Below are 23,109 nucleotides of genomic sequence, written 5' to 3' on the forward strand. Positions count from 1 at the left end.
ATGGATTTGCAAGGACGAAGTAAGGGTAGCTATGAAGAGGCTTAAGAATGGAAAGGCTGTTGGTCCAGATTACATACCTGTGGAAGCATGGAGGTGTTTAGGAGAAATGGCAGTGGTGTTTTTAAGCAGATTGTTTAATGAAATCTGGGAATGTGAGAGGATGCTTGAGGAGTGGAGAAAAAGTGTTTGGGTACTGATTATAAGAATAAGAGTGATATACAGAGCAGTAGTAACTACAGAGGGATAACACTGATTAGCCATAGCATGAAGTTATGGGAAAGAGTAGTGGAAACTAGTTTAAGAAGGGAAGTGATGATTACTGATCAGGAGTATGGTTTCATGCTAGGAAAGAGCACTACAGATGCAATCTATGCTCTGTTGATGGAGAAGTACAGAGAAGGTCGGAAGGAGTTGCACTGTATCTTTGTGGACTTAGAGAAAGCATATGACAGGGTGCATAGAGAGGAGTTGTAGTATTGTATGAGGAAGTCAGGAGTGGCGGAAGAATTTGTAAGAGTGCTACAGGATATGTACAAGGGTAGTGTGACAGCAGTGAGTTCTGCGATGAGATGCATTTAAGGTGGAGGTGGGATTACATCAGGGATCAGCTCTGACCCCTTTCTTATTTGCAGTGTGGATGGACAGGTTGACAGACGAGTTCAGACAAGAATCCCCGTTGACTGGGATGTTTGCAGATGACATTGTGATCTGTAGTGAGAGTAGGGAACAGGCTGAAGAGACCCTGGAGAAGTGGAGATACGCTCTAGAGAGGGTAGGAATTAAGGTCAGCAGGAATAGGACAGAATATATGTGTGTGTGAATGGGAGGGAGGATAGAGGAATGTTGAGGATGCAGGGAGTAGAGTTTGCAAAGGTGGATGATTTTAAATACTTGGGATCAACAGTTAAGAATAATGACTAGTGTGTGGGAGAGGTGAAGAAGAAGGTACAGGCAGGATGAGGATGGTGGAGAAGAGTGACAGGAGTCATTTGTGACAGACAAGTACCTTTAGGAGTGAGAGGGAAAGTTTACATGAGGGTAGTGACACCATCTATGTTATATGGGTTGGAGACAGTGGCATTGACAATAAGGCAAGAGTCAGAGCTGGACGTGGAAAAGTTACAGATGTTAAGATTTGCACTGGGTGTGACAAGGGTAGACAGGATTAGGAATATGAATGTTAGAGGGTCAGCCCAGGTTGTATGGTTTGGAAACCAAGCCAGAGAGTAGCAGGATTATGCTGGTTTTCGACGTGCTGAGGAGGGATGCTGAGTATATTGGTAAAAGGATGGTAAGGATGAAGCTGCTAGGTAAGAGGAAAAGAGGAAGACCTAAGATAAGATCTATGGATGTGGTGATAGAGGACATGCAGATGGTTGGTGTGACAGAGCAAAATGAAGAGGACAGGAAGAAATGGAGACAGATGATCCGTTGTGGTAATCCCTAATGGGAACAGCCAAAAGAAAGAGAAGGAGATGTTGTAATGTCAGTCTTCACAGGTTGCCAATAATTTGCCACGCATAACAAAACTCTATGAGTAAATGACTACAAGTATGAGGCACATATGTGGTCAGTGTGCATAACACTGGACAGTTGAATGGTATGAGCTCAGTATATGACATGCAGTTCAAAACACACATCTGCAACAACAGTTTACTATGCAAATACCCTGTGTAGGTCTCTCACATTTCTGAGACAAACATATATATCATAGTTGTATTCACAATTACCATATGGATATCTACGATATCCCAGTAGCTGGCCTAGCTGTGTTACAGTCAGTATGGTTCAGCACACACTCCAGTAGAAGTCATATGTGAGCCATCCTTTCCTGAGGTGACTCAGGGGCCTGAACTGTGATCTATGTCACTGTAGATAAACCCAGATGCTATGGCCATAGGTTCTAATCAGCAATATATCAGTACAACAAGTCTTGTTGAGACATATTTGTTGAACTTCCTATGTCACATTATTGTATACCCCCTACTGCATTCCATTATATGCTTACTTGCTGGACATACCTTTTTTTTTCAAATATGGTTGGGTTGATTCCAATTGCTGTTGGTTGGTTTGTCTGTCTGTATGTCTGTCTCTCACTCTCCAAGATGTAGGTTATACATCTGTTTTGCATAGGCAGCAGCTTGCCTTTTGTAGGTAATGCTCATGAGCAGCAGATGGCCTGTGCACCAATTGGTGTCCCCCACTTGCTAATTGCATGCAGAACAGCTGTTTTGTTATTCCTTTAGCCAATGGCATGGCAACACACTCCTATAATAAAGTACTTCATGTGGGTGTTGCCACTTTTCCTTGCCTGTGAGGATGACTTCATGGAGGTATGTGAATAACAGCATCACAGAGGATAGTTGGAAATACCCATTACAATGAAATCTGTGGAAACAGCCCAACAAACTGAGAGAGAATGTTCCAGTCATAGGGATAGAATGTAAGCATTGCTGCTATACAGTTGAATTAATGCTAGTTTAACAGGGTTTGTGTGGACATGGCTTTCTGTGTGATTTTAAATCTGACAGTGTTATGTGGTTGACATAACTCTCAACTGTAGGGCTATTTGCAAAGTGGCCAGAGTTTTGACTCTCATGTTTGGTGTGTTCCTCAGACATTTTTTGTCTTTGGAAAATCAGTAGCATACTCTGGGGATTGCAGTCAGTAAAGGTATCATCCTTTTGTGTTTCTGACTTCATATCTCTCAGAAAAGATATGTTACAACAAACCCTGTTACACCAGAAACTGTCTCAATTTATAACAGCGATATTTCACATATGCCCCTGTTTTGGGGCCTCTGTCCCCAAGTATGTCAGGCTTTGTCCAGATGTCATGCAGTAAGAGGTTGATAGGTAGAGTACATCATTATTTATTGCCTTCATTCCTGATACCATCCCAGTGATGGATCAGATTGCCAGACATGTTATGTGTAAGAGGACTTATATATGAGGACAAAGCTTGGACATTCCATGGGGCTCTGAACAGTTTAGACATCCATGTATTGCTGGCTATTGTTGACAGACTGTCAGGATTGTGTAGCAGTGTAGTGTGTAAATATGATTTGGCCTGTGCAGAGAGGGGGGTAGATGTATGTGCTATGGCTCCTTTTTTATCTGACTGTGCATGTTGCTCCAGTTTCTGGTGGTCTATCGGCTGTATATGTTTGTAGGTGCATACTGAAACATGTCCCGTACCATGGTCAGGCATTATACTGTGAATCAGGTCAGTATATGTAGGAATAGTGTGTGAGCGACAAACATGATGAGATGTTTTTGTTCACATGGTCCTTATACTGTACTGTTCATTTGGCTTACTGGTATGTCATTGTGATTGTGGTGAAATTGGTTGTGGGTATGCACTTTCACACTGGTGTCTGTTTTTCAGTGCTGTTACTTTCCTGCAGTGCCTGATATATTTGCAAATACATGTATAATCCCCGTAGCAGATTTGGGTTGATGTTGTGTCAGTCTGACTGTAGATTGGACGGTGCTTTGTGACATGCTTAGCAGCTGAGTGTCGTTTCCCTAATGTAATGTTATGTCCAGATATTTGTAGGATGTACTGTTGCCTGGCCACCATAAATGTTGTGCATTTCTGACACATCAGTGGGATGATGTGAGGATTTAAGTCACTAACTAGTGAGAAGTAATAGAGTGTTGGACTTGTGCTATTACAGTCAATATATGTTAGGACAGACAGGAGGGTGATACTGCAGCAACTGTGTCAGCTTCTCTACTCTAGTATTTCAGATATGTCTTATTTTCATGGCTTTCTCCACCCCCTCCACTTTGTCAGGCTTGTTCCAGATTCATTGCACTACAGAGTTCTGGAGATACCTCTTGACTGGATGGATTGTTTCAGAATGTCCAGGTTTATTGCTCATATTTCTGGTCTGTTCCATGGATTCATTATTTTTATTTCCCTGGAAAATCACTGTGATAATCTGAGGATTTCTGTCAGTAAATGATGATATACATTTCAGTTGCAGAACTCACATTCTTCAGAACATGTATGCTGAAACAAACCCTGTCACTCTGGCAACATTCTACATTTATAAAAGCAATATTTAAAACATGTCCCTAGTTTTGGCACATTGTCCCCCCATTTTGACAGCCTTTGGCCAGATTTCCTGCACTAGGAGGTTGAGAGGTAGGGTTGTGAGGTATGACTCCACTACATGTTATGAGTATGTATATATATATATATATATATATATATATATATATATATATATATATATATATATATATATATATATGCATATATGTACATGTATATATTTTATATGTATATCTCTATTTATATAATGTATATATTTTTCCATATATATTCATCTCCAGACATATATACATGTCTATATGTATATATACAAAACCTGACTGATTCTACAAGAATCTTTTCCCCACTGTTGAATGACTGTCCTGCATGATATAGGTGAAAAAGCATCAACAACCCCTATAGCTCAAGTGGTGTAGTGGTGCATTGCTCTGACTATGGTGTAAAGTGCCCTGGGTTCAAGACGACTTGGCAGGGCTGATTATTTTGTTGTTAGGCAGAAAAGTTTCTGTTGGAGAAAGAGTGATTAAAGCAGTTTTAAGCAGCTGTAAGTGAGTTTGTGTGGTTTTGCACAACACTAAGAGTTGCCAACACATGGTTAACCATACAGATGCTTAATCTGTGTTGGCTTCACTTAGCATTGCTCAAACTTCTTACTGCTGCTTACTCCCGCTTACACCCATGCTAATTTCTTTAAAAGGAAAGAACAAGGGGTAATAGGAGAGTGGTAAAAAAGGGGCAAGCAGAGGGAAAAACAATGTGAAAGATAGCTAGGGATGTGCAGTATGGGTGTAGGGAACGTTCTTAGCTGTTCATTTCTTATACAGCAACAGTTATGCATTTGTACAGATTTTGGAGGTGAATTTGGACACTCAAACCCCAGAGAGAGGGGTGAGGACAACAGAAATGTGTTGTGAATCCAATTGGACCAGATTACCCATCTCCGTTGGACATGTGTGTGAAATGGACCGCTATATATGGGGCAGTATTTTTTGGGGCCAAGTGCTCTTTTCTTTTTTGTTAAGGTGAGAGTGGGATATTGGGGAAGGATTGTAGGTTCATCTGGGGAGCTAGGTTGCATTGGGAGACAGACAAGACAGTAGACATGGGCGGTATATGACACATGAGGGGGGTAAACACATTTGACAGGGAATGTGGTTGGGAATCCGAAGCCCATGGAACCCCATATGGTTACAGTGGGACTGAGATCCCCACCCATGGGCAGTCACCACTGCACCTTCATGGCCACAAAGGTGGCTGTGCTGGGGGCTGGATAGGAGGGGTGGCCTGACCCTTGAGGTGTGTCAGGTGTCCCTCAATCTGGTACAGCTGCTCTCCGAAATCAGATCGAAGGGTGCTGTGGACAACACCTCAGACCTGATTGAGGGTGACAGCCTCCTGTCTGCCCCCAGTCCTGGGGGGGTGGGCCCTGTCCCCTGCACCAATTCCATCCAAAGGTGGTGCAGGACCAGCAGACAAGGGAGATATGGGTTGGGTCTCAAATGTGTTGGGGCCTGGTGCCACAGCCAGATGAGGTGAGACAGGTGGCTCTGCTGGGATCTACCTTTGCAAATGTGCTATGGTGTTGAGGTTTTACAAAATATGTTGGCTAGTCATGATCAACAGATTTCAAGATTAGTTATAACAGCATGCGTGGGTGTTCCAATTAACCCCATAAAACAGATTTGAAACAGTTGCACAGCAAACAGAACACATGCATAAATGGAACAACAGTATGCATCGTAACAGCATGCCAGTAACATTGACTGCAACAGCCACCAACAATGGTATTTGAATAAGATATGTTAACATGCAATAAAACATATTATCAATAATATAACACAAGTCCCAACATTAGAGTTAGAGCACAGCATACCCATAGTATATGAGTAATAACTATTGTTGCAGATGAGGGCTGGGGGGGGGGAGACAGAAAATTCATTAACAACTGTTTTTCTATTTTCCACAACAGTACTGCTCAATACTCTATGGGTCTGCCCTCACTTTACATCTACATATGGCCATAGCTTCTGTAGTACAAACATACCTATTAAACTGTCAGCCTGGAATGGTATGAGGCAAACTTTAACAACTCTGGGTACATGATTAGATGGGAATCGTACATGTCAGGGTAACATATCTGACACAGGAGGGGTAACCTGATCTGCTGTTATGTAAGTGTGATACTGGCATACGTCAGCTGGTTTCCTATCTGTGTCCAGGATTATTTGCAGCAGTCAACACTAGCAGTGACAGTGTGACACTTGAGAGGCATGTAGCAGGAACATACCTCTCAGCCTCTAAGAGCATGACATCTGAACAAAGCCATACATAAGAGTGGGACAAAGGCTCATATATGTGGACAGTATTTAGATATTGCTTTTACAAACTTGGAACATTGATAAAATTACAGGTTTTGCATTTACATGGCTTTTCTGATGGATATTATATCTGACACTTGTTATGTCTATCATTATTTTCTAACTTAAGTCTATAATGGTTTGCCACTGATTTGCCATGACACCACTACTTTTTGTAAAACAGACCAAAACTCTGGGTGAATATCTATACAGTTGACCGGTATGCTTCGGGAAGCATGCATATTGTATGTACCTACCCTGCTGTCATTTACAGGCATGTGGTGGGACAATTGAACAGTTGTACACAGTTTATTAGTATACCCTTCATGCAGCTACAGGCAATATTTATTTACCTGTAAAACCTGTGGGGAAAATATCTGTCAACACTACCTGACTGGTTTTTACATTTATTCCTGATTCCTTTGTGTGTAGATATGCACACATCTTAGTACCACTTCCTGGATTTGAACCGTGTCTGGATGTGCAAAATTAGCAACTAAGCTATTTCTCATCACACTGAGCTACTGGGGAACTGCTGTTTCTTGTTTCAATGGTTTCTTCCTAATAGTCTCCTGGTTAGACAGTCTGAACTTGTAATCTTGCGATACATGCATGACAGATAGTTATTGTACTGTGCATTACTCCTTTGGATTACTACAACCTGGAAAGCAAAGGTTGACACAAGACAGTGCTGCATGGCACACACATTATTCTTGCCATATTACTATTCCGGGTTCAGAGCTTAGTGCAGTATATATTTCACATTTAATTTATATCTTGTTTTACAGCTACACCATCTATGGTTTATTCTAACAGCTTGTTCACAGATGAACCTCAGTTAATGTATGCTGTCACAGCCATATTTGCTGTGAAGAACCTGTATACATTCTATATATGTCTACAATGTGGTTTTGGCGTCTTTCCAGGCTTGATAGTTGTTGCTGAAGCACTTACCAAGGGGAGAAAATGCTGAGAGAAGAAAGGAGCCACTTTTGAGATTTTAAGTATTTTCTTCAGATTTTTTGTTTAAAATTACTGCTTTGCCGCCTACTTTTCGGCATTTTCCGGCTTGCTAAAGTTTATATATGTATTAGAAACAGTATTTAGAATACATCTAGAGCCTTTTTACTGCATTTCCTGTGTTGCGCTTAATTTAAAATTTTTTTTTCTTAAAATTGCTTTTTACCTGACTCTGGCCTAGCACTCAAGTGTGGGGTCATTTATTGCACTGTTCTGACTAATTTGCTACTTGTGTATCTTTGCTACCTTTAAATTAAAACAAAAACAAAAAACAAAAAAATCTTGCTTTTTTCCCACTTTCTGAAATTTAAAAAAGTTCAGTTACAGATTTGCTATTCTGAACTGTTTGTAAGTTTCTTGGATGCCAGTGCTTGCTTGGGCTAAAGGGAAGTCTCTGTGTTCACCAGTGGCAGTGGTTAACACTGAACAGCCTGCCTGTCCCTGTAGGAGTGGTCACTGCCTAGAAACTGTAGTTTTATTGGCCATTTTGGGTCAATTCCAAACTCCTTGATCTCTCTCTCTCTGTCTTAAAACCCTGCAACTCTCTTTTTGCGTGGTCTTGCGCACAGAGCAGCATCGCTTAAACAGCTTTAAACTATTCCTGGCTCCACAAAGTCTGCTCTTCACTTTTTCCTTTAGAACTGCTCTAAATCTCAAAATAAGTACTCTGTTTTCATTCTAAAGCCCTGCACTTGCTCATATAAGTAATCTCATAGGTAAACACTAATAAAATTAAGCACTACATCCTCTTATACTCCTTTTAAGCACTTGCTCCCTATTGGCTCTTTCTGATCAGTCAATAAGTAGTTCCCTATATTATTCAGGCTTGTCCAAAGGTCAGTTTCAGGTTTACTCTCCAGTCCAGCTGGTGAATCTGGGAATCTTGAGGCAATGATACAACTGCCTTATGTATACAGACCACCCTCTCCTCCTCCCAACAAACTCAAATATATGTGAGAGATGCAACTATATAGCCAAACTGGAGGCTGGGCTCTCTCAACCCAGTGCTGGCACAGCCAGTCAGGAGGAGAAGGTAACCACACACACCACAAATCCAGTCTCACATAGACCTATCGCATCAGCAAACCAAACACATAAACACACAAAAACATACTCGGAGGCTCTAAATAAAAATCTGCCTAAGCAGCAGAGACCGCCAAAGCAGACATCCAGGCAACACCTACCACGAAACAATATCCACGTAGCACATAGCTGACAAAGTCAGTGTGCCACACAGTCACAGCCCTTAAGGCTAAACAACACACCTAATACACTTGTAATAGGTGACTCTATTGTCAGACACACTGACGTCCCACTCACCAGGTTGAACAAGGAGAAGGTCATTGTAAGGTCACATAACACAAGCACTCAGGTCACTCCAAAGCAAGTACAAATATGACTCTGTCATTGTCCATGCTGGTGTGAATGACCTGAGACGTACCTCCCTGGACTACATGAAAAAAGACATAGTGGAGCTCTTTGATCATGTAGCCCAGGCCGATATGACCCTGACCTTGAGTAGCATCTTACCCTCACCAAGAATGATGCCACAGTACAAAGACAAAATGATCAATTTTAACAATTGGCTAAAGTATTGGTGTCATTCAAAGGGGATCCAGTGTCTGTCAGCCTAGGATGACATGCTCAACAAGCCATGTTGCTTCGCTAGGGATGGCTTGCACCTGTCACCTCTGGGTTTTCGAATACTGGCAAAGCCTCTTGCCTCCCCCATAGTGCCTTTTTTAGGCAAGGCTCAAAAGACAAACCCACCTCCATAGACAACACAAAGAAAAAAAAACAAGGGTAATGCTGCTCAGTGCCAGAAGTCTAAACCTCAAGATGCACGCACTCGAGACTCTCCTCAGTATGGAGAATATCGATATCTGTGCAGTAACAGAAACCTGGTTCAAGGCTCCTGAGAGTACCCGAGCACTAACAGGTTATACTTCATACCATGCTTTCCGGCCCCAAAACTTGGACTGAACCACAAAAGGAGGGGGAGTATCCATATTTATCAAAGATACCCACACCTCCAGGTTAGTGGCACTGCACGAAGCATCGGAGACCATCCATGTGCAACTAAAAGTGGGCAAAACTGCCTTTCAGTTTGTAGCCAGCTACAGACCCCCCTCCCAAACACAGGAACCTCACTCGACTTTCCTGAGAACACTGGAGAATATGAAGGTCTCTCCAAACACCATTATATTGTGTGACTTCAACTGCCTAAACATTGATTGGGAAAACTACTCAAGCCCAAACACCCTCGCCCAACAGTTCCTAGAATTTATAAACTCAAATACTATGGAACAACTGGTCACCACTCCCACAAGAGTGAAAAACATATTGGATCTGGTCATCACCAACATGGGGTCTCTATGTTCCACACCAGAGGTATACCCCTCATTGGTAAGATCAGACCATAAACTAATCTCACTGGACATCCATATTCCGTCCCCACCCCTAGCCAAGGAAACCACGGTGAGGAACTTCTCAAAAGCAAACTTCACACTTCTCAAAATTGAGGTGGAATCCTTCAAAGCCCCCGGGCCAGTGGAAAACATGGCCCAAAATGCAGAATCCTTTACAAAAGCATTCTATGGACACCTACAGGAATGCATGGGGCATGCTATCCCAAATAAAACCAGGACTCACTCCTCCAAAGGCAGGAGACCTGTCTGGTGGACCCTGGCCATAAATAAGCTATACAACAGAAGGAGAAAGCTACTACATGATAGAGCAAAATCCCAAAAAGGGAAGATGTCTCTGATCAGTACTAGCAAGAAACTACGATCCCTCATAAAATCATCTAAGGCCAGCTTCGAAAGAAAAATTGCACAAGACACTAAAGATAATCAAAAGGCCTTTAGTTATGTCAGAAACCTGGGAGGCAACTCCCAGATATACTCTGAGTTAGTGCAAAATGACAAAAAATACACTGAACCCACAGACATTACCAACATCCTGGCAGAAAGGTTCAGTGCAAACTTCTCCCCCCCTTCCCCCCAAAAGAGCAAATGTCTATCCCAACAGAGTGTAGCCTTCCTGAGATCACATATGCACAGGCAAGAGCTGCCCTCTCCAAAGCAAAAAACACAGCATCAATGGGACCAGACGGTGTCCCGGGCTGCATCTTCCATGGGCTCCAAGAAGAACTAAACCCTCATATAAAGTCACTGTTCAATCTCAGCCTTACTACAGGCTATGTACCCAAGGAATGGCATACAGCAACAGTGGTCCCACTCCACAAAGGTGGTGCCACAACAGACCCTGGGAACTATCGCCCTATAAGCCTGACTAGCCTGGTCTGCAAAGCTATGGAGCGTATCATCATGGAAATCATAAACAAAGACATTGGGAACCTCCAGACACTAGATCCTACCCAATTCAGCTTTGTTAAGGGCAGATCTTGCCTCTTGAACCTGGTCGACTTCTTTGAAACAGTTACCAAAGCCATAGATGAAGGGAAGGTAGTCCACACAGCCTACCTGGACCTCGCAAAAGCCTTCGACACAATACCCCACTCGGGCATCATAAATAAGCTCACCAGCTTAAATATCAACCCCTATGTCACAAGATGGGTTGCAAACTGGCTCAGGGATAGAACCCACATGGTCAGAATAGCAGGTGCCATGTCAGACTCTAAACCAGTTACAAGTGGCATCCCACAAGGCTCAGTCCTGGCACCTCTCTTGTTCTGTATATATTTCTCCGAGGTACAGGCTAACACAGGTGGACTATGGCTGACCATGTTCGCAGATGACTGCAAACTGGGTGCCATAATCGACTCTCCGGCTGACACAAGCATCCTCCAAAAGGGTCTCATAGAGATGGATAACTGGTGCCAGAGCCATGGCCTAAAGCTAAATGCCAAAAAGTGCATAGTCATCCCCTTTGGGAAAAACAAAGTGCCCACCTTATCACGAAAGGGTTCACATCTAGATCAAGAGAGGTCATTGTGCCCCTCTACTCATCACTTATCAGGCCCATAATTGAATACAATGCCCCATTTGGGATGTACCTTACCCGACACCTGCAGCAACTGGAAAGACCCCAAAAGAACCTCACCAAGAGGATCAAGGGGATCAAACAGATGCCCTATGCAGTTCAGCTAAAGAAACTCCAGCTCTACTCAGTTGTGTACCGCCTACTCAGAGGCTATCTGTGTCTGATGTATAAAGCCATGTCCAACCCAGAATTAATGGACATGCTTCACCTCAGGAAATCCAAATCCCTTAGAGCTATACACTCCAGGGACTTGAACATCAGCACAGAAATAAATAGGACATGCTGGAGGGACAGATTCATATCCAGAGGCTCCCCTCACTCTGGAGCAAAATCCCAATCCATGTTAGGCAGAGCCCCTCACTGACCCTCTTCAAGAGAAGTCTTGATGAGTGGATGGGAGATCGTAAGTTTACCCCTGGGATCTCTTCTGTGTCCCTGCTTGACAGAGGTACAGTAAACTAACCTTAAAAGGGCTACCTTCTGTGACCTATTATACAGAGGCACAGTCAACTAATCTAAAAGGGTGGCGAAAGCCAAACACACTCTGGCTAGGCTTATAAATGCCCTAGGGCAGATAGCCTAGTATCATCCTATGAACCTTTGAATGAACACAACAGTTTTTAAGGGTCTTTATTGTACTTCAATATTCATCAGTCATACCTTTTTATTTATTCAGTTCACACAGTAACAGTATACCTACTAGCAGTAAGCAATATACTCCTTCATAGCTATTTTAACACTATACTGCAAAATAGAGTTGAACTCACCAGCCTATTGGCACAGCCTTAGCAGTCTGTCACCATGGTATGTTCAAAGCCCTCACTGCTGCAGCTGTAGGGGAGAAAAACATACATTATGCATATCTGTCTATCACATTCTCAGGCTAGTATTTGCTACAAACTACTTGATAGTGATACTTATGCACTACTGAAGCATTCTGTGCCCATCCATCTTGGATCCACTGATCCAAGAGTGCCCCCTTCCTATGCTTTAGGTTGGCATAGTGGTGCTATACCTGCTCACCAGTTCGCGGGATGCCAGTAGCACTGGTAAGGTCACATGCGAGATGGTCCCAGGCCTTCACTTTGTATTGGGAGCCCTTTTACTGGCCCTCCAGCAGTCTCTCCTCATGGTTTTTAATGAGGAGTCCAACCATAACCCTGGACTTCCGAATGTTCCAGTGTTGCACCCAAAAGGGGAATCCTTCTCCTACACCAGCCATTGTATCTGCACAGAAGGACTATAACAGATTATGGCTGTATTCCCACCTGCGCTGTTTAAATAGTGTGATATTCCTGCCCTTGGCTGTCATTGGACCATTTTGAAAAGGTTAAGCTCCACTAAGCAGTGCACAAATCCAGTAAGCCGGTTTTAACACTGCTTAAAGGGGAAGTTGTTGAGCAGTGTTTAACAGTACACAAATCCACTTAGCTGAGCTACCTGCTGCTTAGCATTCACGTCTTAGCAATGTTTACAGTTGCTAAGCTTAGCTGAGCATTGCTAACCATTGCTCACTTTTAATTTTTTTAAATATATTAGAGGACTGACTTCATTTATTAAGTGTATATGATGTACTTTACATGAAATCACTCTATGTGATTTCCTTACATTGGCAAGGGGTGTGACTATACTGTATGGGACACTTGTGTGCACATTAGTGGTTTCAGATGTTATATGAACTCACACTTAGATTGCACACCAACTGCACTACCCTGGTTGACAAAAAATAGTTGCTACATAATATAAGTTTAAAACATAATTTAAACACTACTTTCCCATATAAAAATAAATTGCCTGTCTTGGTACTCAATCTGTGAACACCTGCATGTAAAGGCAGGACTCTAACCACTACGCTATCTCAGCTTGGAAATTTTGCATGTATATTTGTATTTATCTCCTATGGGATGTTTAAGCTATGGTAAGCGGGGGTTCATAATGTGCACACCTGTTTAGCTATGCTTAAACATTCCTTAGCCTAGAAAAAATTTATAATATTATTATTATTTTATTATGTTATGTAGTGAGTATTGTGGTGTTCTAAGAAGTCAATTCGGACTGCAGTCTGGAAATAATGGCATAGATTTGGCTTTCAGGCTTCTATCCTTCAGAGATTCCTGCTAATACATATCCTGTTTTTTCTCAACTTTCTAAGTGTGTGAGGGAAATATATATGATGTGTCCCTTTTCAGAGATTTATCCACCATTATTTGTGGATTTGTACATGTTTCCTGCTTTAGCAGGTTGCGGAAGTGTTGTATGGCACTTTTACAATGCAGGGGGTGTGTCACAGAATCTGTCACACACCTCCTGCATTGGTTTCCTGCTGCCGTATTTATTTCAGTGTCCGTGGACACTGAAATGATCATTTATTTAATTTCAGTGTCCATGGACACTGAAATGGACACTGAAATACTGGCATAATATTAGAGTAATTCTCTAATATTATGCCAGATCGTATTAGAAAGTGCCGTACTGCACTTTCTGAGTGCAGGGTGTGTGTTCGATGTCCATGCACTTCTTAAGCACAACCCCTGCACTCGTTCATGGTTCATGTCTGTGTAGGTTAAACAGCAGTGCACCTTCATGAACATACAAGGCGCAATGCTGTGCTATACAGACACAAACTACTCCGTGCAGGAATAGCACTATTCCTGAACAGAGTTTATTGAATCCCAGGGTAAATCAAATCAACTTTGAGTGAGATTTTGTTGGAGGATAATTATCTGTACCTGTTGTCTTCTGTGGGTATTCAGAATTATAGGCCTTTTTAACACAGGGATTACATAAATTAATAAGTTTAAAGGTAACACCTTGACAAAACAAATTATACTTTTGGGTTTGCTAGCAAATGCCAATGAAAGTGAAGTGGGAACAAATGTTGTGGTCAAATAATCAAAGGAAGGGGGGAACTAGAAGATCTCCAGGTTTATGAACACAATAGCAAGAGGGTGGGGCATCCTTCCCATACAATAGTTTATTCTGTTGTATGGGATATTCAAGTGGATTTTGTCTAAAAAACCTTAAAATGTTTCCTTTTCCCCAAAATAAAACAGTTTGTTCTTCCCTCATTTCAAAGGTAAATTAAAATAGTCTAATTCCTTTGACTTACTAACAGACATAGCTTTGTTTTCTACCCTAATGAGAATTTTAATAAGCAAGAGAAAAGGATTTTCCATAGCATGATGTAAAAAATTCACACTGCAATTATACAATTTAACACTAAGTGGAATATAAACCAAATTTTGCATTTCCCAAGTAGCCGTCAGTTCTGTTGCAGAGACCAAGTAAGTGAGTTTCTCATAAAAAATCTCAAAATATTTTATTTTCCACTTATATAAAATGATAGTCTCTAATGCCTTTCTCAGTTCACAGCTACAGTTAAAGAAAATGATATAAATGATGCGAACCAATAAATCTGTCTTTCCCTTATAGCAGTTTTTTCAGTGGCAGAAGTTGCTTAAGTGAGGTTTTCAGTTGTTTGTATTCATTCACATGCTGTTGATATCTTAAGAAAGTGGATCTTACTTCATCACAGATTCTTTTTTGCACTTTTTTGTTCAGCTGCATGACACAGAAAAAGAGAAAATGTGAATTTCATATTTGTTTTAAATTTTTTTTTTTATTTTCGTCAAGTTTGTTTGTCCTTGGAAGCATAAAAAAATCAGAGGTACGGGGCAGAATCCCACATCAGGAATGTAGGCAGCACAACCTACCTACAAAAATAAGAATATTTTCTAATAATTTGTACAGTGATTTGTTGACATTCTCACTTTATTCTTTTTAGATATTATATTTGCAGGGGTTTGGTCTTCACTAAGATAGAAATTATGTTTCAAATAATATCTAATTTTGTTTTGTTTTGAAGTAGTTAATAAAATATATTTTTTTACTGTTTCTGTAAAGAAGAATTATAAATGTACTTCTGAGATTGCTCTATTTTTTAAGTAACAGATAGTACAATTTTAACTTAATAATCCAGGAAACTCACCAAATGATTGAGTCCTGCATTATAGTTGTCAAACTGTTTGCATTTCTGTGAGTAATTCAGTCTATGTCTTGGCCTCCACCTTTGTGATTACTACTCAATGTTAGTGTTTTATCTTCTCTGTATGGTTGTTATCCTGTTCATATATCACACTGGAAAGCTGTTGCTATTTTTACATTAGGATTATGAAATGCAGTGTTGTCCCCTGAAGTGCCACAAAGTAAGTGGACAACAATTTGTGGAGGAGCACACAAAAAATAGTATATAGGCCTGTCATTAAACTGATATAGTAATGGTTTAATGGCAGTGTTATTATAGGTTCATACTAGGCTAATTGCCCTAATAGGCCATTTCAAGAGTAGCCAGTCACACCAAATGAGAATCAAACCCTGTACTATGTGTCTGGAAGCTAAACACTTTAACCATTATGCCAGCCTCTCAGCAGTAGTAGGTGTTTGTAGACAAACACCAAGCAGAGCAGCTGCTCAGTAAGGGGATAGCAATTTGTTCGATGGAAATTATCATTAAGTGCTGTACAAAATTCGAAGGCTCAGAAAGCAAGTGGTATTTGTAATTAGCATTTTAGGGAGTTTGAACAGAAGCAAATAAAACTAGAGTCTCTATTTTTCATTACTCAGAAATTAAATGAGGTTTTATGTTTTCTTGAGTTTTTGCTCAGTTTCCTATGTGATAACAATAATTTCTATCATTCTATAAGAAGGTATGAAAGCATAAGTTCATTTCTGACTGTTCTGATGGTGCTTACAACATATTAAGCAACACAGATTCCCAGAAGTAAATTAGTTAAACCAACAAACGTATTTGTATCTAATCTGTGATTGCTGGAGTATTTAAATGTAACAGTGAGTACTTACTAACATGTTTTTTTGTTCACATTAAAATTATTTGCTTTTAGTGAAATTGAGATTTTATCCTTAACAAGATGAACACTTTTACTGTGTAAGAATGACAACTGCTATCTGTAATTGCAATACTTTCATTGTAGAGACATCATTTTAACGATGCTCAGATTCCTGGATCTTCTCTAATATGCCAGTACTAGTCTATGAGATCCTTACACACTTAGAAATGATTATGATTTAACACCATGAATTGTAATGCCTAAAGTGCAAATGACTTACTTAAATTTTGCTTTTAGAGATTTAATTGTAAATGTTAAACTGTAGAAAGATAATTCATATTGCACTAAGAATACAGTCATGGAATGAAAAAGGGCGCTCATTCATAAACTGTACATTGTCAAAGTATTTTTGGCTATGAGTAATTGTTTTATTCCTTTCTTGTACAGCTGCAGAGTGAACTTGATCAAGAATATCAAGACAAATTCAAAACACTTCCACTGGAAATTCAAGAATTTGTGCAAGAAGCCATGAAAGGAAAGTTTCATGATGACAGTGATCATACCACTGCCACATCCTCCTCTGCGCTGCTAGAGATCTCAAAGCTGAACCACAAGCCTCTCACAAGTGAAGACGATTTAGAGGATGACCATTCTGATACTCAGCTTTAATAAGGCCCTGCCTGGCATCAGGCTGTTTCCTGTTTGCCAGTGTGAGCTCATTGCATACTAAACATATTTATTTTATTATCGTTCAATGAATGGGTGGTAGATGAAATCAGCAGGGAAAATTTGTTCTGCAAGTGCACATTTTTAATATGGGGCATTTTTTAAACTGTAGTGTAGCAGTCTCCTCTATTACAGTGGGTCGCGGCCACAGGGCACATCTGTGGACATCTACTGTGTCATCACACATAGACACTGCAGCTCTTTCTTTGTAGGATGAAATATTGGCTGTTTGTAACCATACAAACTGTTAAGAATGCTACTAAAAATCACAGAGTACTGTGTGGTTATGAATACACATTTCTTTAAGGTGCCACTGCAGAGTGATGAAAACTCCTCAGACCTACTAGTCAGTATGACACTCCATTCTTTTGTAGCTCTTTCACAGTTTTACTGCTGTGATTTTCACCTTAGGTTTGCACTGAATTATTAAAATGTTGTTTTGACTACAAGCACAGCTGGCTTGCTTGTCTATTGTTATACATAATGACATACGTTAGATTTTTTTTCTATTACTGGGAACATCTTGGATTATTTATGTATATATTTGATAGGATGAGTTTCAAATTGGAAAAAATTAAAATATACTTACTCCACGAAACAATTATTCCTTGGCGTTGCTTGATAAGCAGATGGAATGATTCATACAGAAGTCAGATTTCAGGGATGCATGATCATAAAATTGTTGTGGATTGAATCTGTGTTAACACTGGTATTTACAGTCAGTTATTTTGTGAAATATGTGTTGTAACTTAGTGTCATAAGAAAGTATAGAAATAATTTAGATTTTGTTAGTTAACATCTCTGGTTTATTGTTTTCAACTCCAGAAGTTATTTATTGCTTTTAGTAGAATTAATTAATGTATCAAAGACTATTATACAGCTATAGTATTTAAATTTCATTTTATATGTAAATATTGTTTAAAGGCTGAATAGGATTGCAACACTTTTGTTGTTGTTTTTTTGTTTTTGTTTGTTTTTTTTTTTTTTTTTGTTCAGGAGCATACAAACAAGATGAGGACTAATGTGATGATCGTTGAAGATAATGTCACTATCATGAGTTCATGAATGACATTTAAAAAGCTGTACATTTTTGTAAAGATAGATGATGAAAGTAGGCAATTACTTTAACAAAAATTGTAAAAATATAGTGCAAGATGATAAAGTATTTATAACTTTCATGCAGCATAATGCTGTTCTTTGAAACCCTGTTAATGCAGGGTTGTTGCCAGAATACAGTTTTCAAATATGTTTGGTCTGACTAACCAAATTACTGGAAATTATGAGGATGTTATTTTGTCTTGCTAGTATAATATTACTAAAAAAATTCTGGTGTGTTGCACAGAAATGACCCTCCTTTGTTTTGTCACTTCCTTCTCCTGTAGAGGAAACAGGAGTCCGTTAGCAATTGTCTGCCATGTTCTAAGTAGTATCTTCAGCACAACTAGTCATAGTAACTCCTAGAGTCTTTTAAACACCTTTAAATGTTGTCCTGGGTAACTCCAGTAAAAGTTTCTTTATGATATAAAGTTATTATCAGTAAAACCATAACTGGCATGAAGTCCAATAAGATCAAGTCCAAGATTCTTTGATTTCCAATAGTTTGCCATTCATTACTTCTTTATTTTACACTTGAAAGAATTATGCTGGGCTAATAACATTTAGTGTAATTTCTGGAATTATGGATGTCCCTTGTGCCATCTCTTACTTTAGCATTAAATGTCATATATTCTACTTGTCTGAATTATAGTATTACAAGTCTGAAGTAATCCTGGCCAGTAAACAAAATGATCCTCGTAGATGTAGTTTATTGTTCTCCAGTAACCAGATGGAGTTGATTTTGCCTTCTGCATATCAGCAAGAAGCCTTTGAGTCTTCCATAATCAAGACCAGTGTTCTTCTCCTGCATCAAATGTAGAAGTAAGTTCTTCTGTATTACTTCCACATATACTGTAGGACTGTTCTCTTTGGCCCTGTGCCAATTCTGCCTGCATTTTTAATTGTCTTATTCCTTCTTGCGTTCTCCAGTATAACCCCATTTTGTGGACTCTTTAAAATGGTTGCTTTCATTTTATAAACTGTACAAATGTTGTGCATGTGCTTTCCTCTGCTTGTATTATGAAACAATTTTCTACAGTTTTAAGAGATAGTGAATTTAATATGACTTTGAGCATAACATATAACAGATGATTAACACATATAATTTGGCAAAATGCCTGGCAGTAGCTGCCACTTACGCTGATGACCCACGTGGCATGTTAATTCTATCATAGTCTATAGGAAGTTTATTATTAAATGAAACCATTACTAATAATGCAGTTTATATAAGACTTTCTAAAATAAGGTGATCATTAAAAGCAGGTAGTTTGAAAAAGAGCAAACAAATTCACGGCATGTTTATTGCATACACCGGCCGATATTAAGTAAAACCTTAAAGTATTTACTGTATAAATGCTTTATACTCCAAATGAAGCTCGAAATGGTTTCACATGTGTCAATTAAAAAAATCTGATTCTTTGGGTAAAATTAATACAAACTGATGATTATACATGCCTTCTTCTAAAAGGGAGAGCCCTTTAGTTTCCTTAGGTTAAGTAATGGATAGCTGTCCTTTCTCTGAGAACTGCAGACATGTATTAAATGACAACTTTAGTGTAGCTTAAAACAAATAAAAAATAGTTCGAATTATATTACATTTTTGGCTTCTGTATTCTAAGTTGTCAGTGAACATTTTAATTTTACCCCATACCATTTTATACCTTGTTATGTCTTTACAAGTTATCTGAAATGTAGTCCAAATTGCTGCGTGTTTTAAAATTATTAACTTTCTGTAAGATACAGTTTGTCACAGTGTGGTTTTTAGCACATAATGAAAAAAAAACCTCATGAGAATTCTTCCTATTATACTTGCTTTATTCTGTGAGTTGAGAGTCTAGTTTGTTTTCTCATATTATGTTAAATTTCCCAGCCAATGACATTGAGGTATACAATATACACTTGACAAAGCATTTGTGTAATCAGTTGGGTTTGGCAAGCTTTAGATCAGCTGCACCCTCAATCAGATGATTCTCAAAGCTCACTAACAACAGACCTGATTGATTTATTCCTGGCACATGATGCCATTTAGTGTAGATCTATACCGGGCATGAGCCACAGAATTTAGAGCTTGGGGTCTGCAATGCATCTTGTTCAAACCACAACAGAATAGTATTGCTCTGCTAATTCCTTGCAAAACACCATTAAGCTTAAGAAAAATTCTGAAGTTATAGGACTGATGTGCTTCATCCCAACCTTCCCAGTCTGGCAACAATTTGAGCTGGCCCCACTTTGACAGTGAATGGATACCTCATAACACATCTTCTCTCCAAAAGCATGGAAACCTCTAAGGTCTCCTCACCATGGCAGTGATCAGATTCCCAGCAGCTGTCTCCCTACTTAATAATGGTACGATTCCCCTGTCTGCAGCCTTTCTCATTCTGGTTGCAATCTGTCCTCTGCCTACAGTTTCATCCAGCGTGGTGAAAATCAAAGTTCTGTAATCTATCTCATAAATCATTATGACAGAGATCACAGCCCTGATACTACCACATGATAAAATATATTTCCTAACTTCACTGCTCTTTCTGGGAGTCATGGAAGCCATGGACTCACATCCAACAATCTGTCATTTACTTGAAGTGTCTCACAACTTCTTCTAATTAGACTTCCATTCTGATTCTCACAATTAGCCAGGTGCTTCTTAGTGTTTTCCTTCCAGCCGCCTACTTGACATGTTTTTCATCATTATCATGATTTTTCTGTTTGCATGTCCATGACAGGATCAACTGCCCAAAGAAGCTTTGATGATGTGTTGCTGGACTCCAGATCTCTGTGCAAAGGGATTACAGTCTGCACTGGACACCCCAGAGTGTTTATGGTAATTATGTGCATAAAGATTCTATTTAAAAATGATACCCTAACATCAGTTGCTTGGATTGACTGTCCAGAATATCTTTTCCTCTGTGCACAGTGTGACTGAACCCTACCTGCTACATACATGAAACCTATCCATGCTGCTACCTAGGCAGAACTGACATTTGAGATGGCTTAGGATCAGACATCTGAGCACCATGTGGCTTCTTGAATCAAAACTTTTCTTAACATAACCCATAAAGATAATCTGTTGAACTTTTTAGTCACTTTACATATACTAAAAGCATACAAAAATATTACAAAGACCAGTCATACCAGAAACTGATAAAAAAACATGCACACATTTTGTCTTATCCCATTGTGGTGGGCAGTACTGATATCCCCAAGCAGATTTCTTTTTTTTTTTCTTCTTATTTATTCTATTTGAAAATGCCATGCTGATGGGGGTCATATTGATATGGCTGTGTTTTTTACTAAGTGTTCTTCCCAAAGCACTCAGTATTCACAGAAAATTATTTCTTTTTCAACATCACTGTACTTCAGGCTAATGTGTCCATTCATTTAGCATGTCCACGCTGATAACGGCTTACTTCTAGAATCTCTGGACAGAGTGCAAGTAACGTTTCTTTTGCCACTGACTTTCTCTGGTTTATATTCCTAACCTTTTTAAAAAAAAAAAACACAATGCTATGGGCTCATTCTTATTCAGCCACAAATAATGTTTACATTAACATACTGTAAAGGCTAAGAATTACTAAGTTGCAGTAACTTTTTATCTTTGTTGACTCCCTTTGTTGGCTAATGGTGCCAGAGTTTGCAACATTTCTGCCACAGCTGCTATCTCAGTTCTGACTGACACCATAATGTAACAGAGCTGTGACTCCCCAGAAACTCAAAAGACTTAAGTCCCAATTGTGGGGATATATGAGAGGTGTGCAAATGCCTTGTTGTGTATGCTTTCATCAGACCAAAAGTTTTAAACTTGGTGAATAATATCATATCGTGGCCATGGATGTCAATTTTAATAGCATACCATGAGATGTTATGCGTAATGTGGACCAAGGGAGCAGAATAACAGAAATGCTAGAAAAATGGGAGAACAATTAATCTCATGTTTTGCTATAATGTAGTTATATACGGAAAAATGCACTCTGTGATGAGGAAAAGTAATGTTTAGGGTACAGCTAACAATACATTATATAACGAGGCTGTCCTTTAAAAACTTCATGTGCTTAGTTTGTTTTCTCATTCAAGAAACTTCTTATCACATTTTTATTCTTTCTAATCACTCATGAAGATTACAATAAGTGTACTTGTAGCTTACACTTTGTGATAACCTCAATATTTAAAGCTGCAAGAATATCAGTAGGAACAACTAAAATTAGGAGGAAAAAGGTGCGAGTTATGTCTGTGTTGTCTGTTCACTCAGAGAGGTCTACACTTAGTGCAGGCGTTATTGAATCCCTAATGTGGAATGTAATTTTAAACTGCACTTCTCAAATTGTGATCTTTAATAACAGATGGGTGCTGCATGCAATGTGCTTAGGCATGTAACAATTCTATTACTCATATGTCTCTAGCTTTAAAATGATAGACGTTATTGTCTTCACATTTCAAGTTATGCTTTCCATCTTCTCTTTAAATGATAATATATGTGGCATGCTAGAGTCATTTGTTTTTAGTTTATGCTTGGACATTTCTACGAATAAAGCAGCCTGTATGATTGCAATTTCTGAGGAGTAAGTTTATCTCGTTAATTTGCACATGCATATCACCATCCTTTTAAAAACAGTTCTAAATATTTGCTGAGCAGTTCTTTCTTTAGCAGTTAAGACAGATTCAAGTAAAATATCCATGGCCTGAAAAGCACTGCATGTGAAAATTGTTCACAGACAAATACATTGAATTTAACAAGATGGACCACAACGAACATCAAGCTTAATATACTGTACCTCTGACTTTTAGTGGCAAAGTGTTTTAGCTACATTATCTGACCCGTAATAAAGTATTTTTCTTTTTATTTTCTTCTGTGCTCTTGCAACTAATAGTTGGCATAATAAAAGCATATAAGTGCCTTACACTCAGTTCAGTCACATTCTTAATGGACTTTATTATTTTCCTGATTGCAGGAACACAACTAAAAAACAACCATACTAAGACTGTTTTCAAATATTTCTCCCAAC

The 23,109-nt window shown here is 39.3% G+C and overlaps 1 protein-coding gene across 1 annotated transcript in view; it reads left to right on the forward strand.

Moving 5' to 3' along the window:
* Positions 1-17,466, forward strand: part of PLCB1 (phospholipase C beta 1) — a 4,354,095-nt gene extending 4,336,629 nt beyond the window's left edge. The window contains exon 32 of the mRNA XM_044056572.1: positions 16,739-17,466. Within this exon, the coding sequence (XP_043912507.1) occupies positions 16,739-16,960 (222 nt within the window). The 3' untranslated portion in view covers positions 16,961-17,466. The remainder of the gene's footprint in view (positions 1-16,738) is intronic.
* Positions 17,467-23,109: the final 5,643 nt, after the last annotated feature.

The sequence above is a fragment of the Protopterus annectens genome, chromosome 1.part2 (assembly GCF_019279795.1).
Source record: "Protopterus annectens isolate FY-2018-M chromosome 1.part2, PAN1.0, whole genome shotgun sequence".
NCBI lineage: Eukaryota > Metazoa > Chordata > Ceratodontiformes > Protopteridae > Protopterus > Protopterus annectens.